Here is a 17396-nt window from a genome sequence, read left to right on the forward strand (position 1 = left end):
TACATAAACAATGATTTTCTCCTTAACAGAAAACTTCACCATATCAAAAAAAAAAAAGTTTTTCTTACACAATACATTTTTAATCTGTTTATTATTAGTTTTAGATAATGTATAGTGTTCACCATACAAGTCCCTGTGTAAGATGTTACAGTAGAAACAATAATGTATTAGAATGAGTGTGTTAATATAGACTTATGGTATCTGTTAGAGCTAGAACTATTTCCAGAGAGCAGGTTAGAGAAAATGAATGAACACTTTCTGACCAATCTGACTTGAACAGCTCTGTGGTGTATGTAAAAATATCCAGCCAACAGCAAGCCTTAGGTCAGATACATACACTGATACTACATGATGTCTAACACATACTGTGCATAAAAAAGATAAATGAAAGTATTTGGCCTTTCAATGTTGTTGAGCTCACCAGTGCTTTCTTTCTTTTTATGAATGTACCCAATTGTTGATTTGGCAACATCTAAGGTTTTTACTATTTCTCTTATAGATTTATATTGTTTTTTCAGCCTAATGATGGCCTCCTTCACTTGCATTGAGATCTCCTTGGACTTCATATTGGTAGCTCCAGTCGAACACCTGCCAAATGCCAACTCAGTACCTGATATCAACTCCAGACCTTTTATCTGCTTCATTTGTCTTGAAGTAACGAGGGAATGGACCGCACCTGGTCAATTAATTTCTTGTCAGTCAACTGTCCAAATAACTTTGAGCCCCTGAAAATGAAGGTACTTTGCTTAAAATGGCTGTAATTCCTAAATGGTAAATGCCATATTTTTGTGGAAGCTCTTCAAATAAAGCTGAAAGTCTATACCTGACTGTATATACTGTACCACTTTCACTTTTCCTGATTATAAAATCAGTTGCAGATTAGGCATACTGGATAATCCTCTAATCGTTTTTAGTATTTGGTGATTTTCTTGTATATGAATTATTGTATATTAAGTACTAATATTACACCATGCAGTAGAACAACTAATGACAGCCCATACATCTTCCTCGTCCCTCTCTTTCCATCTCATAATTTATTTATTTTTTTTTTTGTGATAGAGACACATTTGATTTTGTGGCTGCAATCCTACTACTGAAATCCTACTACTGATTTTGTAAGTAACATAGCAGTCAGTTCTTGTGGGAGGGATGATAGGTTTCGAGGAAGATCAACAGGAAGCTTTTTTTTTTTTTTTTTTTGAGAACTTAAGTCACTGTTCTCACACACTCTTCAGTCAGCCGTTCTGCCTCGGTCGTTTAAATGGTCATGGAGATTTAAGATCCAAGAAGAAGATAAAGGTAACTAATGGAAAATATATTTCTTAAAATGGTACTTTTGCTAAACACATATTGTAGGTCTGTTTTTTTTTTTTTTTTTTTTTTTTTTTTTTTGGTGTATTTTAATTCTCATTACACTCTTAGTAAAAAGAAGAAGAGTTTTGCAGAGCTAACAGCTCTTAGCTTCCCGAAAGAGTTCTACTTGCAACAATTTCTGATAGGGTTAAAGGGTTAAACCTCTAAACATTTCCTCAGAAGGACAGCTGAAGAACTGTTACATTTTTTTTTTTGTAATTTTACAGCCATTTATAATGCGGTTGATTGCAGTAAACTGTATTCTAATGCTGCCATTAAAATGAAAACCTGAATTATATATATATATATATCTTTTAGGTATTTAAAAAGAGAATAAAAAGTTCTAATCAAATGTTACCATCTTGAATATGAGTTAACAAAAATCTTAAATGTAATCTTGAAACTACGCAATGATGTGAAATAGGAGTATGTATTTATTTATTGTGCATTTCTTTTAGAATTTTAATTTTAGAATTGTAATTTTATTGCCTTTATAATTTACTTCATCCACTCTGCTGAGTTCTTAGTCTAGGCAAGTCTTGTAACGTGAATAAAGTGAAAGGAACATTTTCAGTTAAAGCTATTTATGTCGGGAATTACTGTTTCAGATAAGTCCACTTTGACTGACACATAATTATATCATGCAATTAACTTCTTTTTCCTGCTTTATTGGACAGGATGTTGTGTGTTATGGATAAAGTATGACTTGGCATTTTTGGGCCTTAGAAGCAAAGATAAAGCTGAGAAATTTTAGCTTGTCAGTATCACGCTGCGTGAAATGCCTTAACTTTAAAGACAGGGAAGCTATTTAGAAAAATACAAGTATGGTTTTCTTCTCAGGAAACATCAGCTCGGTTATGCCTCAGCAAAGCGTGTGCTGCAGAAAAGGGGAAATAATACACACAGAAGTGATGATATTAAAGGGATAGTTCACCCAAAAATGAAAATTCTGTCATCAATTACTCACCCTCATGTCGTTCCAAACCCGAAGACTTTCGTTCATCTTCGAAACGCAAATGAAGATATTTTTAATGAAACCTGGGAGATTTCTGTCCCTCCACTGACAGTCCATGTAACCAAAACTTTCAAGCTCCAAAAAGTTCATAAAGGCATTGTAAAAGTAATCCATGTGACTCCAGTTGTTTAATCCCAATTTTATGAAGCGATATGAATGCTTTGTGTGCGCAAAATTAACTAAAATTAAGTCTTTATTCACAAAATATTTTCACTTCCACATAGATCTCTGACAGGTTTACGATGCCTTTATGAACTTTTTGGAGCTTGAAAGTTTTGGGAGAAATCTCCCAGGTTTGATTAAAAATATCTTCATCTGTGTTCCGAAGATGAACGAAAGTCTTATAGGTTTGGAACGACATGAGGGTGAGTAATTGATAACAGAATTTTCATTTTTGGGTGAACTATCCCTTTAATAATATAGCACATAATAACTGACTGCATTTTAAAGATTGTAATAATAATCATTGTGTGTTGCATTTTTTTTAGCCTAACCACCAAGAAAGATACATTGTGGATTTATTTTGTGTGTATTTTTTATCACCAGGATGATATTTCAGAAATTTCTCTTGCTAATACTAGTAGGTGTCTTCGCATCATCCCTGGTGATAGTCGTTCTATTCGTCATCATCAGCATGTGCATAAGGAGGAAAGGTAAACATGAGGGTGTTGTTATTTAACAAAAAGACATAATCTGTGATATGGTGTAATTAGACGTTTGTTTTAAATAGATGTGTTTATGGAAGGAGTCTCCAGTGTTAGTGCTTCATAACAATCATTAAGTTAGTGGTATCTTGTCTTATTTTATTTGTCTTATTAACTTCGAGTGAGAGAAAAAAGTACAGTCATAGTTATAACATAAGTGAGAACAGCATCTTACTTTTTTGCAGATGTTCTACAGCATTAAATGTAACTATAAACAATTAAAAAATTATAATATGGTGGGTTTTTTTAATTAATAAATAAATTAATAATTGTCCCAATAATTGACCAAATGTCTCTGGTGGTTTGTACCGCCTTTATATTAATGAAAATTGTATGTTCTGTTTAAAAAATAAAACACAATTCAATCCAGAGAATTATTTAATAAAATGTCAGTGATATTTTATATCAGAGAATATCAGAGATATCTGATGCAACTTAATTATAATCATTTTCCTCTTTCAGCTGCAAAATATGCTGCAATGTCTGTAAATCACACTAAGTCAAGCTACGAAATGTAAGTACAGTTCTGTATGTTGTTACGCAGACGTAAAACTTACCAACTAACTTGATACTCTGAAAAAGTGATGAAGATACATAAGACGTAAGACATATTTCCATTGCAGGAACTCTTTTAAGCATGTTGGTGAGGAAGATATCAGACCTCCACTGCCTCCAAGAACCCAACTCGACACACAGTCCAGTAAGGATTAGCATTTTAGTTAGTTAGTTAGTTTTGTTAATTTTATTTTATTCATGTAAGTCGCATTAAGGACAAGAAGTCTTTTACAGTAATAAAATAGACAACTAAAACATGAAAGACTGTGACTATGAGACTAACACTGATTAGGGAATAACACATGCTTTAGCTAACCTTTAGCTCATTTGATACCAACATCCATGCCACATGAAAGTCACAGAGATCACATTTTTTCTTCATTATGATGTTTGATGTGAACATGTGAAGCTCTTGACCTGTATCTGCATGATTTTATGCAACGTGCTGCTGCCATGTGATTGGCAAATTAGATAATTGCATTGACGATCAGGGGTACTGGTGTTGCTATTAATTGCCTATCCTCAGAAACACCCACAAAAGGGAGGAAGAGGGTAAAAATAAATAAATAATTTTTTAAAAAATTGTTACACTAAGCAAATTTTCCATGTATCTTAAATGTGACGACATGTTTGATGTCCAAATTTCGCTTCATTATTTTTGCACTGGATCTCCAAAGCGTACCCGTGATAGAGGTTTATGACTGACTTGTAAAGGATCTCATTTTTTGTTTTAAAAAAATGAAAGGATTCTGTTTATTTAAATATTGGTCAGTCATGTGTAAATGATTACAGACTAAAAGACTAAAAAGATACTTCTGTATATTTGCATTTCGGTAAATGGACACATGTTTGTCTTTCCTGTCACTAACAGATATATCCTTCTTTACCCCCCCTGTTCTGGTATCACTTCTTTTTTTTAATCTTCCTTTTTGTTCATTTTGCCATTCCTATGTTCCTCATGCATCGCGCTCAGACTGCATTTGAAATTAAAATAAATATATAAAGTAGTGATTAAATAATATTCAGTAATATTCAGTATTCAGAAATAGTAATGATTAATAATTGTCCAATACTGTGTTGTTTTCCAGTGACCAACAGTTATGAGGAGGTCCCCGAAAACCCTACTTTAGCAGATGAAACTTCCTCTTTACAGGAACCTGTTATCAGCCAACCCCCTGAGACCCAAATTAGCTTTCAGGACAACATCAGTGCCTCAGAGAGCTACGATGATGTGGACCAACTTCAAAATGGTGAGGTTGAAGAACATTTGAAAAATGATCTTTGGGTTTGTTTTTTTTATGATACAACAAGCACCTTGTTCTTACTTTGTGTTCGAGTAGTGTTTTTGAAATGCAACCACTTCCAGTTATCTTGACACAGAAGTGTGCATCAATTATGTAACGCTAGTGCCCACTTGCAGTACAAGGGAAGGATGATTTTGCTGAGATGTTCTTTTCTTTGGTAGCAAGCTTAACCAAGTGCCCCAGTCTCTGCATACGTAGCATATCTGTGATTACTAGAGCCAAGGATTTTGATATTTTTACTTGTACTGAGAAATGAACTTTTTATCCAACTTTTCAAACATGGAGTTGTACAGTGTAAAGTAGTTCCAGTTACTTAGACATTCCCGAAGGTTGTGTGATCAGGCTACACTGTTAATACACAACCACAAATTCTTCTGATAAATTATACAGATGTTAAGCTTAATTTACAAATATCTTTGACTGAAGAATTAATAAAACTTTCTACAGTAACATGCGTTAAAAATATCTTGACACTCCAACACCTGCCCTTCGACTTCAATTATTATGAAGTTTTAAGTAAACAGGTTGTGTGTCAAAATGATTTTCTGTGGTAAACCAACATACTAAAGATTCAGTAGAAAAGATTTAGCTGGACTATTCCTTCAATATTCTTATCTTTATATCATGAAAGAAACAAACTAAAAAAAAAGATTTTGCTGACCCACAGTCCACTGATTGGATATTCAGGGAGTCGTTTACATCCCCAAAGGAAATTTGCATGCTGTGAAAAAGGCTGGTCTGTTAGCTTGGTGAATCTGAATTCCATACTTTTTTGGCTACACACATAAGGTTACACCACACACACAAGACTAGACCTTTCGTTTTATGACATTTTCTCCTGCACACAGTCTGAAAATCAGTCCTTAAATTAATGACGGATTACTGATGGTCAATGTTTGAGGTCTATACTACCCCCTGCTGTCTATTCTGAAGTGTCCGTTTGTCAAGAGTCAGTCCACACCAAGTAACAAATTTAAAAGGCCCTTCAAAAGAGTTTTTTTTTTTTTTTTTTTTAAGAATACAGCCATTGCATTATGCTGAATGACAAAATGGCTGCATCAAGTAAATGTACAAAACGTTCTGTTTAGAAATAGCAAATTGAAGCATAATTTGTAGAATAAAACAATCAAATGAATTGAATCAAATAATCTGTGATGTAGGTTGCATGTTTTGATCTCTACTTGGTAAAAGCCCCTAGCCCTTCTGGTAACAGCCCCCAAAATGGTGGTAATCAGAATGTGGGGACTTTCTTTTTTCTTACTTCATTATTTCATTATTAACTTGATACTGGCTTCAGCTTTAAAAAAGGGAAATGCTTTCTGAATGACTTTTACTTTCAATTCCTACAGAGGGAAACTATTTTCAGCGTGAATAGCATTCAGAAAGAGTAGTGAATTACCATGATTACAAACCTCTGCTCTAATGTATTCACTAAGCAACTCACGTTTTCAGTTTATATCACCCTCTAGTGTATAGATAGCAGCAGTCACTTTTTTCTGCTCAAAGTGCTCAAGGTGGACCCAACATCCATTCATTTTCCATACCACTTATTCTACACGGGGTTACAGGAGAGCCTGGAGCCTATCCCAGGGAACTCAGGGCACAGTCACACACACATTCACACACTACAGACAATCTGGAAATGCCAATCAGCCTACAACCCATGCCTTACCAGGAGGAAACCCCCTAAAACATGGGGAGAACATGCAAACACTGCAGACCCAGAGCAGAGGCGAGATTCAAACCCCTAACCCCAGAGGTGCAAGGCAAACATGCTTACCACTAATCCACCGTGGACAATTGTATAGAATGTCTTTGTATGCTGTAGCATTACAGTTTCCCTTTGGTGGAACTAAGAGGCCCAAACCTGTTCCAGCATGACAAGTGAGGTCAATGAAGACATGGTTTGCCAAGATTTTTAAGTGGAAGAACTCGAGTGTCTTGCACAGAGCCCTGACCTCAACCCCACTGAACACCTATGGGATGAACTGGAATGCCAGGCCTTCTCACCCAGCATCAGAGCCTGACATCAATAATGCTCTTGTGGCTGGATAGGCAAATCCCCACAGCCATACTCCACAATATAGTAGAAAGCCTTCCAAGGAGAGTGGAGGTTATAATAACAGTAAAGGGGAGACTAAATCTTGAACGCAATGCTCAAAAAACACATATGGGTATGATGATCAGGTGTCCACAAACTTTTGGCTATATAGTGTACATAGAGGAGATGTCCTTTAGCATGACAAATGGTGGTTGAAAATTATGAATAGGATTCAGTGCCAGCGTGAAAAGCAATCACACTGTTGAAAAAACGTGTTATACAATACACAATTGGCTATTCTTCCTGGAAAATGACATTTTCAAGCTCTTCTCTCGGAGTATAGCATAGCTTGGAGAGTGACTGTATTTCAGTATGGCACGGCTGCAACAGACTGATAAAAGTGAAATGCAGTGCAACACCTCTGATGCAGATTCAGTGTTTACTTCTTAAAATGCAATCCCCTACTGACTGTTTTTCATTAAAGAGATCAAATGATTTAAGAGCAATGGAATAAAGGTTTTGCATTTCAGTGTGGTACGTTTGTTCTGCATGTTTTTCATTAGTTTGATTGCATTTTGTTCAGACATGGAATCTTCACCATAAAAAATAGACTTCATCTTATAATGGTTGATCTGATATGAGTTGGTGTTTATTCACATGCTTCTTCTTGCAGCGCCACGCAGCTACGAAGACGTTGTATCGCTGCCGGATTACCTGGAGGTGGACCCGTCTCCTTTGCAGAACGAGTCAGACAATGGGTCAGAAAACTACGACGATGTTGATCAGCTGCATGAAGACAATGAGGACTATGATGATGTGGGATAAAAGATGAATCTTTCTGCACATTCATAAGGAAAAGACAACAGAGAATTCCAAGAAGTACCAAACTTCTTTTAGAGATTCTGCACCACACAGCACAGTAGCTACTGTCAGTAGCTACTAGTTCATATTCACAGTAGATACTGTGAATATGAACTAAACCAATGGTTTGGATAATATGGAGGCGCATCATCAAGTGACTTTCTTTTGGAGAAACACTGATAAATGAAATCCCTGATCAAAGATATAGCATCATTTAACAATACTACTGATTCCAGAAAGATTTCCAGATTTTTTCCCCCAGTATAGCGCAGATCAGTATTTAAGCTCCATATTGACACATCACATGGCTTTGGTGAAAATAAATTTAACCTGGCATTTAAGATTTCTTTGCTGTGTGAACAGGCTTGAGTCATGAGAAAATGCACTTTTTTTGTCATTGCAGTGAGACCATAATTATTTATTTGCTCCAAATGACAAGTTCATGTGCTTTTTAATTACAAATGACCTAAAATGTTTTGAGCACTTAGTTAGCAGTATGTTGCTAGTCGAAAGGGTCATCCAGTGACTAGAAAACATAATGAAACAAGGGCTCACATGAACAAATTGCTATAATTATTATTTGTTGTTAAATTTCTTAAGTTACATTTTTATGAATAAGAAAGGTTAAAAAAATAGCTAACAAGAAATGTCTAGAAAATGTTAGCTAGCCAATGTTCTAGCAATTAATTAATGTAATTTGTAGATTTGAAAGTTATAAATATCAAGAGATTGTCACTTTCTTTCTTGCTGAACTTTTAACCGCTGTAACAATAGACTGTAGCTTTCATTTTTTTAGCCAATATAAGTGGAATAATTAGTGTAATGTTAACAAGCAGGTACAGTGCCTTGCAGAGCACTATTAAATCCATTATTTGAAAAATGTACTACTACTGCGACTCTGCCTAGAGGAGGCCGTTCCCCAAAAGTGATGTAAGGAGGAGTAAGGAGGGCATTAGTCAGAGAACCAGGCAAGAGGCCAAAGGGTAACCCTAAAGGAGCCTGAAAGATCCACAGCTCAGATGGGAGAAGCTGTTCATCAGACTACCATAGCCTGAAGACTCCACAAATCTGGACTTTATGGTAGAGGGGTGAGACTTATTAAATACTGTTTGGAGTTTGGAGAATCAGCAAACATGTGGGAAGGTTCTCTGGTCTGATCAGACCAAAGCAGAATGTTTTGCCCTTAGCATAAAGAGCTAGATTTGGTGGAAACCCAATACTGCTCATCACCACGAGAACACCGTCTGCACAGTGAAGCATGGTGGTGGTAGAATCATGTTGAGCATTACCTTTCGATGCTTGGTTGCTTCACTGGCTCTTCACTGGCTCTCAAAGTCCCTCTTTGAATGACAGTTATTTGTAAAATTCTGAAACTATAAAAACTTTTTTTATATTCCAGATGTTATTGGTTCTATTTACAACTAAACCAAATCAACATTCTCTAGCCCTCTATTTAAATTTATGCATATTTAAAAAAATAAGTCTTTCAAGCATGTATGTAAACTCTGTAAACATATCAGTGACCTTTAAACCATAAAGATTTCATTTAAATTATTACAACCCCTCAATGGTTTCTTAATATAAAAATGTACAGCCGGATGCAAATCCAAAATCCAAGTTCACCCATAGCAACGCTGGATTTGTTTTCTCAAGGTTATTTATGAAACTTTGATTCTGTTGATAGTTTCAGCTGCATAATGTGATCCCTCACTGCCAGCAGCTGATCAGAGCAACTCAGCGTGACGATTACTCTGGTGTAGAAAAGAACTGAAAACTGCAGTTTCGCTGCATACTGAAGCACCTGCTGCTATTTAAACAGCCTTTTGTTTATTTTTTAATATGTATGAGGCCAAATACATAACAATAATAAAGCACATACGACTATTAAACTCTGTAAACTAATTTTTTTCTAAAAATTATTGTTAATTTGCTGAATTATTTGATAGAATTTAATTGGTTCCACGACCACCCCGCCCCCCCACCCCAATTTTTATTTTTTTATTTATTTTATTTTTTACAGAGATCAGAAGACTCTTGATATTCATCCAGAAAGAACGTTCAGCCAATATTTTAAGATACTTGCATGTTTTATATACATTTATTTTTGTAAAAAAAAAAAAAAAAAAAAAAGTAAAATTATAATTGCTCTGGCTTCAGTCAATCCAGCGTTTTTCTTTGCAGTAGCTCCACATTAGTGATCACTGTTGAACGACACGACGGAAAAAACAAACAAACTGCAAGAGCAACAGCGCTGAAACTTCCCGTTCTCTCTCAAACCCACACTCGCAGTCCGAGTGTCAATCTGGGTCTTGCAAGCAGCTTGGAGGGGGGAACAAAAGTACCCACACGTACACTGCAGGCCTCACTCAAGATGAGTGAATTGAGTCCCAGTCTTTTCTTACAGCACAAGAGAATACGAGTAGGAGTCCATGGAGGTGTGCTCGGAGTGGCGGCGCTGGCGTTTAACCCCCCAGACGCTGGCCCTCGCCCCAGGGAAACCCCCCTGGGCGATCCTCCGGAAGGGGGTTGTAGTTCGGATCTTCCTCTGGTGTGTCAAACAGCATTTTACTGTGGAAAGAATAAGAATTGCATAATATATCCCATTATACGACAGCACTGACGAATTCTCGATTCTAATTGGTCAGAAGGTGTTGATTAGTTTTCAATACCAGCAGCTCTGACAGTAGTTCCATCTCCAAGTCAGATCACAGGATTACATTAATGCACTGGATCTAATATGTTATCATTTCGATACTGACAACTTACACAAAGACTTGTATGGCAGACAGTCCACATAAACAGAATTTAAAAATTTTGATTTTGCATGGAGCTGTATATTCAACATGCATGGAAGGAGTCTCCAGTGTCGGAGTTTTGTGACAATTAGAAGTATGACAAGTCATTCATACAAAATTTTAAAAATTGTGTTGTATAATAGGAATTAAAAACTTATGAACGCACAGAAAGGAAGGGGTTCTTAGCCATCTGCCTCCACCGGGTTGGTTGGGAAATACATCCTCCAGGAAGAAATACACATGCCCCACTGCAATGCCTGCACAGAAGAATAAAAAGGCATGTTGGACATTATTTGAACTCCACCAGCACCAACAAGTCTACGGTAACAACACTAATAAGCCTGAAGCATTGGGCTAATTTGAGTATGTACCTAAAAGGTCGACGATGATGGAGTTGCCCAGCAGCAGGGAGAATCCCATGAGGACCCATGGCAGGAAAGGGGCTTGGAAGTTGAGCAGGCCGAAGAAGTTCATGCGCACGTTGGGGTTACGTCTGCTCCACACATACACGAGCATGATAGTGAACGCCTGGCCTAGGAACACAAGACTCACGAACATACCAAATATCTACATGTGCATTAAGGAAAAAAAAACAAATATGCAACAACCTAGAGCTTCGGAAATAAATTTGATACCCGAGTTTCTATTTCCAGCTTCACTCTTTCATGGCAAGGAAGAGAATTGTTTTAGTAGTGAAGTATGGAATAAAACACTCCAGGATGTACTGTTAATGGAAAAATGATCAACGACTGGGTGCTGTGATGGGGGATGATGCAAAGCAGAGTTATTTCACCACCCTGAAGCTGACTTTTTTTCTATCAAAAGCACACCCAAAAGTGTGTTGTTCCCCTTTATACCACAGCAATTTGCCAAAATTACAGTCAAGGATACAGTCATGAGAAGGCCCCCAAACAGGAACATGAAGACAAAGTCAGCGGTTCTGCCTCGGAACGAGCCCTCCTCCAGCATTCGACAGTAGCGGTATCTGTGATGATCAGGTTAAGGACTTTGGAAATGAGAAATTGAAACTGATAGCACTCCTTAAGCATACATGTTCCCAGCTGCAAAAGTGAACATGTGATGAAGGATACAAAAATATCATGTTGAACAAGAAGTTGAAGCCAACGGGGCCGAAGAATAGAAAGTTGGTCACGAGCCGCCATACCTGCAAAGAACAGTGTATTTCACATTATTCAGTGCTGACTTCTGAAAGAGTGAAATATCTGAATGAAAAATAACACACTCACCTGGTAGTGCTTTAATATCAAATCAGGGTTGAAGTACAGCTGAAAAGGTGTAATAAGCTCTAATTGCTGTGGGGAGGAAATACGAGAGAGATGGATGTTAAACAAAACCAATATCCTGATTTAGATAAACATCTAAACAGCAACATGAGGAAATTTTGGTTCTTTGTATTTGGCAACTCAACATAACAGATAACAGAAAATATCTTGTGTCATAGTGTTTCACAACCTGTATTTGTAAATGGATAAAAAAAAAAAGTATGATGTGTTGTTCTTTAATAAATAAAAGAAATGTGAAATCTGCTGTGGTACAAGAGCAATAAAAGACTTCAGGCTGGTAACAGTAACATCGTTTGGCGTCAAGCTGCATCACACCACCCCGTCGTTGATTATTTTCCTATAACAGCACATCCTGAAGTGTTTTATTCCTTATTTATCAATGTGTTCCAAATATTCTGTAAAGTGAAATGTAATAGACTCTATATGAAATCATCTGAAATGGAGAAAGCACTCTGTTGTTAGTAAAATATTCACAAAGAGGGTTAAGCAATCCTCGCTTTTAAATATTAAAGAAACTTAAAACAGTCCAGGATGATGCAGGAACATGTGTGCTGACTTTAACACTGAGTTAGACAGAAGTTAGATGATCGAGATGACTTGTACAGGTGAACTTTTTCACTCTCGACCATAATGTCATGAGGGCATCACACTGGAAATCTATCTGTTTATTACAAGATCACTCCCTTTTCATGAATCTACCACTGTTATATAACCAGCTCACACACGATCAGCGCTATTTGTGACACTCCATGTTATAACTCACAGCTGTTAGCTAACCGTTAAGCTAACTAGCTAGCTAACTAGCCAACTCTCCGAAAACGTTACTCCCTACTTCCTACAAACCAACCCTAAATGTTAAAATATTAGATGTTTTATGTATTTTACTTACAACAGCCGCTGTAGTGAGCACACAAGCAGTTGTGTATGTCCTTGTAACCACGGGGATCTGTAAATATTCCTGCTGGAATGTCTGGTAAGCCATTTTTTTGGCCTGACGACTGTTACACTTCCGGTATCTCTTGACACGTCGTTACATAGAGAAACAAATAAAGAGGGTGGGGTTTGAGATATAGACATCTCTCATTGGCTACTGAGAGAGACCAGGGGCACGCGCAGCAATATGATTGGTCGCTCAGTCGCGCTTCCGATCACTCTGGACCATTTTGATTGGCTAAATCCCAAATAGCTCGCTGCTTTCTATATATGTTGCCTACAACAGGGGTGGAGTAATGCGTGATACGCCCTATGTAGTGCCCTACATAATAAAATAAAGATGCATTTGGGATTCAATCTGCCTCCCCGCTGCCTGTGTTTAAACGATTAAGTGTCACTTTCTGATTCGTCCCGGTTAGTGAAATATGTCATTCTCTTATTGGTACTCTGATATAGGGAAATGTTTGGGGTATTTTCATGCAGCGCAGTCATATTTATAAATTATTTCGAAACATTGCAAGTCGAGAAACAGGAAAACAGTACATCCTGACCACTAGAGGGCGGAGTACCGACGTCACCGCGTCGTCATCAAGACCACGAAGAAAAACATTTGGCGCGCGGGCTTCGGAAATGGCGGAAGACCGGGAAGCAAACAGTGAGGAACTTTAATATGTTTATAATTTTTAGGGTTTTATATGTATTATTTTCCTAATTAATGTGTCTCTGTGTTAGGAAATTCTAAGTCTCTTTCATATTCACGTCTTACAGCGCTATATACATATATATATATATATATATATATATATATATATATATATATTATAGTTTATTTGACCTTAAAGCCAAATATCACAACATATGATGCTTTTAAAAGTAATTTCCTGTAATATTATGCAATTGAAATATTAGAATATTAAATATGTGCTAATTTGCATATTACAAATCTATTCCTCAGTAAAAGATTTTTTAATGTTTTAGTCATGTTCTGATAATGCACAATGATCAGACTTTCATGGTGTATTTAATATTTAATATTTGTCTTATATTATATTCATAGGTTTTTTTTGTCACCAGAAAGACAAGTGCATGTTTTGTATAGTTTTATAGATAAAATGACATTTAAAGGGAAATGGGTCATTTGGAGAAAAAGACTGATGTCAGAACTGACATTGAAAACCAAGGGTTCATCTCAGTCAGCTCTCTAGCTCCCTTGGTTGTGAATCAGTAGATCGTGTACACGAGTTCGAGCGCTGGTAAGGAATCTGGCTCACTACACATCTACACATGGGACACTGATGACTCTATTTCCGGCAGCATGGCTACATACTTGTGTTGTAAAATGTCACCACTGGCATTTATCAACAACAGGCAGGCCCGATATCTTTCTGACATTATATCGTCATATACATTTGTTAGCTTAATCACACAAGTTTCTGTCATTAGACTCAAACAAACTGTGTATAGAAATTTAGATAACTTAAGTAATCATTTGAGAGCTACAACAACGATGACAAGCATTTGTACAAGAAATTGGCTGAGAGTTTGTCTGCCTTTTTTTTTTCTTTTCAAGCTGAGAGGTTTCAGAAAATATCACGTCATTTCCAGTAAGGGAACATAGTGAACATCAATGCTCCCTGGTTCTTGTGTTGCATCGTGGGATTTTTTTTTTAGGGAGCGAAAGTTCCCGGTGCACTGGAGGGACTTTGCGATTGAGACAGCCCTTAAAATGGTCGACTCCCTGATCAGTGCCCTGACTACTGAACTGGGGAGCTGATTGAGACGCACCCCAACAGAATTCCAGGAAACAGTTTGTCTTCTAGCTTTAAACATAACATCATATAACAAAATGTCAGATTATAGACAATGTAACATTATGTTTTGGGAAATAGGCCTTCCAACAATTTGTGATTCTGTGTGGAGAGCTTAAAAAATGGCTGTTGATCGTCTTCCTGAAAAATAAAAGATGACATTTACGTTAACTGTACTTACATAGCTGACATAAGGGGAAAAAAATCATACAGTATATACCAATAATTGTCAAATGTTTTACATAATGTGGAAGTATAAATGTTATTGATGGAAAATATGTTTGAGTTAGAAGCAAAGCCAGTGTTTTTGTCTGCCGAGCCCAGTAACAGATGTACGAAGAAAAAAATCAACACCTTGTATTTGATTAATTTTATAAATTGTATGCCATATGATAGATTGACCAGTTAAGGTCCAAAATTCGCGAAAACCAGCGTGTTTAAAAATCATCGATGAGGATAGTTAAGTAAAACTTGAACCTCTATTTTCCAAACATTGCTTGCATGCTTAAATTTTTTAGAATAAATTAGGCAAATTGGTATAACAACCAACCGTAAATGACCCACCTTACTGAGTAATAAGTGAGGCCACTTCACACCACCCTGTCATTTATTTTTTTCCCTATAACAGAATGATGCATCATACGTTTCAGCTGATTATATTTGTAATGTTCGCAAAACAAATTAGTTCGTGTTATCACTTACGTTGTAGCAGTCTTATGTGTATAACAGTCATACCCTCACCACCCAGTTGGTTTTTTCCTATCTCTTGAAGTTAGTAAGGTGTTTTTAAAAATGCAGTTTATCATGTTACTGAGAAATTGGAAAGTCCTCCATTTTGAAGACTTTCTTGTGGTGGAAAACTAACTTTTACAAAGCACTGATGTTGGAGATGCCTTCCGTAAATGCTGAATAAATGTTTACTTACAGAAAACGTCACCATGTTAACCCTTAGATGTTTTTCTTTATTAAATAACACTTTTTAAAAAATTCTTTTTATTATAAGGCTTATACTATACATAACATCCTCCATATACTTCCTTTTGAATTAGCTGTTACGATAAAAATGTTGGTACAAACCAAACCTGTGATTGAGTTACAGTGTGCACTTAGGACTGATAAATTCATTTCTGAGTCTGATGATTTTATTTGTATAATCACTGTAAAGTTTTACTGATGTAGATGTGATCTAACTAGTAATATGTTTCACAGTGGGATCCTTGTCCTCAGATTCCCTCAAACTGTACGAGGCGCAGTTCTTCGGCTTCACCCCTCAGACCTGCATGATGAGGATGAACAGCGCCTTCCAGGACTGTCTGTACGAGATGCTTGTAGTTGTCGAGTCCGTGTTTGTCCGAAAACTGTCCCAGGGCAAAGATCCACCTGAAGAGCTTTCCATAAAGACTCGAGAGTGCACGCAAAAACTGCTGCAGTTCCTGCAGGAACGCTTCAGGAAGCTGTCGATTCGCATGGAAGCTCTGCTGGTGAACAGCGTGCTTTCAGTGCCCGAAAATGTCCTTCTGCCTGAAGACGAGTCGCACCGGAAATACCCAGAGAGCAAAGAACAGCTTTTAAAGCTGGAGGCTTCGATCACAGAGCTGCAAAAGTCTTATGAGGCAGAGTTGTGTGCGAAACAAGCTCTCCTGGCCGAGCTCGAGGAGCAGAAGGAAACACAGGAGCAGCTAGACGAGGTGCTGCAGTGGATCGACGAGCTGCGTTTATCCTGGAGGAAGGAGGGAATGGGAAATATCCGAGACAGCTTCCAGAATATGATTGAGACTGTGAACCAGCTGCAGGGTGAGATGGGGAAGATCCGGAAGAAGAGCAAATCCCTAGATGAAGTGTGATATCCTTTTCTCCCGTGCCTTCATCGATGATATTGTCAGTTGCACACCAGTGGTACTTGGCTGTGCAAAGATGGTCCATCCACAAGGGGGTGGCAGCGCTCAGTCCAATTATGCCACCTTGCTGAAACATCAGATGTGCTCTTCTCAGCAAGATGTCACATTTGGAAGCCTGGAGTTCCTTCTTTGACATTTGAAATGCAGTCACCCAAAATCCCCTCCTTTTCCACCAAATCCATTGTCTATACCACACTAAGGCCAGGTTCATTTGTATTCTCTGCTTTTATCTTCAGTGCAGTGAGATCAAAGTGAATTTCCTATAAGCCCAAAATTGTGTGCTTTCCTTCTTGTTCACAGCAGGAGGCCTGTAGACCCAACTAAGGGTCAGTTCTTTTACACGGTGCATTGTGCACCATGATTGTAGATACTGTTATTAGATGCTTTTTGTTAAGAACTGGCACTTTAGCTTTGAACAATACCTAACTTTTATAAATAAATTGTCAGTTTCCTTTGTAAATACAATAAAAGTCCATGTTCTTTTTTACTTGTGTGTTTGAGTCCTTATTTGTATTTGTAAATATTTGTGTCCAAGTGTTAAATTATCAGTTGCTGTGATTTTCTTGTATTATGACCACTGGGCATCATTGATCTTATCTTTTAGTGAAGTTGTGTGAATGTTTTCAAAGGCTAACTAAGCTAAAAATTTCTGTCAGATTCACACAAGTTTCAGTAACACTTTACTTTGTATGCGTATGTTGACAAATACCAAAATAAAGTACAAAGCATATTCACGACACAGCTGATTGAAATTTAGTCATGTCCACAAAACACCATAAAAGGCAAAGCTTCCAAACAGCTGAAAACAAAATGGAGACTAAATGG

At 37.1% G+C, this 17396-nt stretch overlaps 2 protein-coding genes across 2 annotated transcripts; one reads left to right on the top strand and one right to left on the bottom strand.

Annotated features, from left to right (window-relative positions):
* Positions 1 to 9950: 9950 nt before the first annotated feature.
* Positions 9951 to 12980, bottom strand: derl2 (derlin 2). Its single transcript, XM_026921635.3, has 7 exons — positions 12822 to 12980; positions 11876 to 11941; positions 11720 to 11793; positions 11520 to 11613; positions 11000 to 11195; positions 10795 to 10885; positions 9951 to 10401 (listed from the first exon to the last, which is right to left on the bottom strand). The coding sequence occupies exons 1-7, from the start codon at positions 12912 to 12914 to the stop codon at positions 10296 to 10298; spliced, it is 720 nt and encodes a 239-aa protein (XP_026777436.1). The 5' UTR covers positions 12915 to 12980; the 3' UTR covers positions 9951 to 10295.
* Positions 12981 to 13229: 249 nt separating this feature from the next.
* Positions 13230 to 17058, top strand: mis12 (MIS12 kinetochore complex component). Its single transcript, XM_026921634.3, has 2 exons — positions 13230 to 13520; positions 15883 to 17058. Exons 1-2 carry the CDS (start codon positions 13343 to 13345, stop codon positions 16515 to 16517), a joined length of 813 nt encoding a protein of 270 aa, XP_026777435.1. The 5' UTR covers positions 13230 to 13342; the 3' UTR covers positions 16518 to 17058.
* The last annotated feature ends 338 nt before the right edge of the window (positions 17059 to 17396 follow it).

The sequence above is a fragment of the Pangasianodon hypophthalmus genome, chromosome 27 (assembly GCF_027358585.1).
Source record: "Pangasianodon hypophthalmus isolate fPanHyp1 chromosome 27, fPanHyp1.pri, whole genome shotgun sequence".
In the NCBI taxonomy this organism is placed as follows: domain Eukaryota; kingdom Metazoa; phylum Chordata; class Actinopteri; order Siluriformes; family Pangasiidae; genus Pangasianodon; species Pangasianodon hypophthalmus.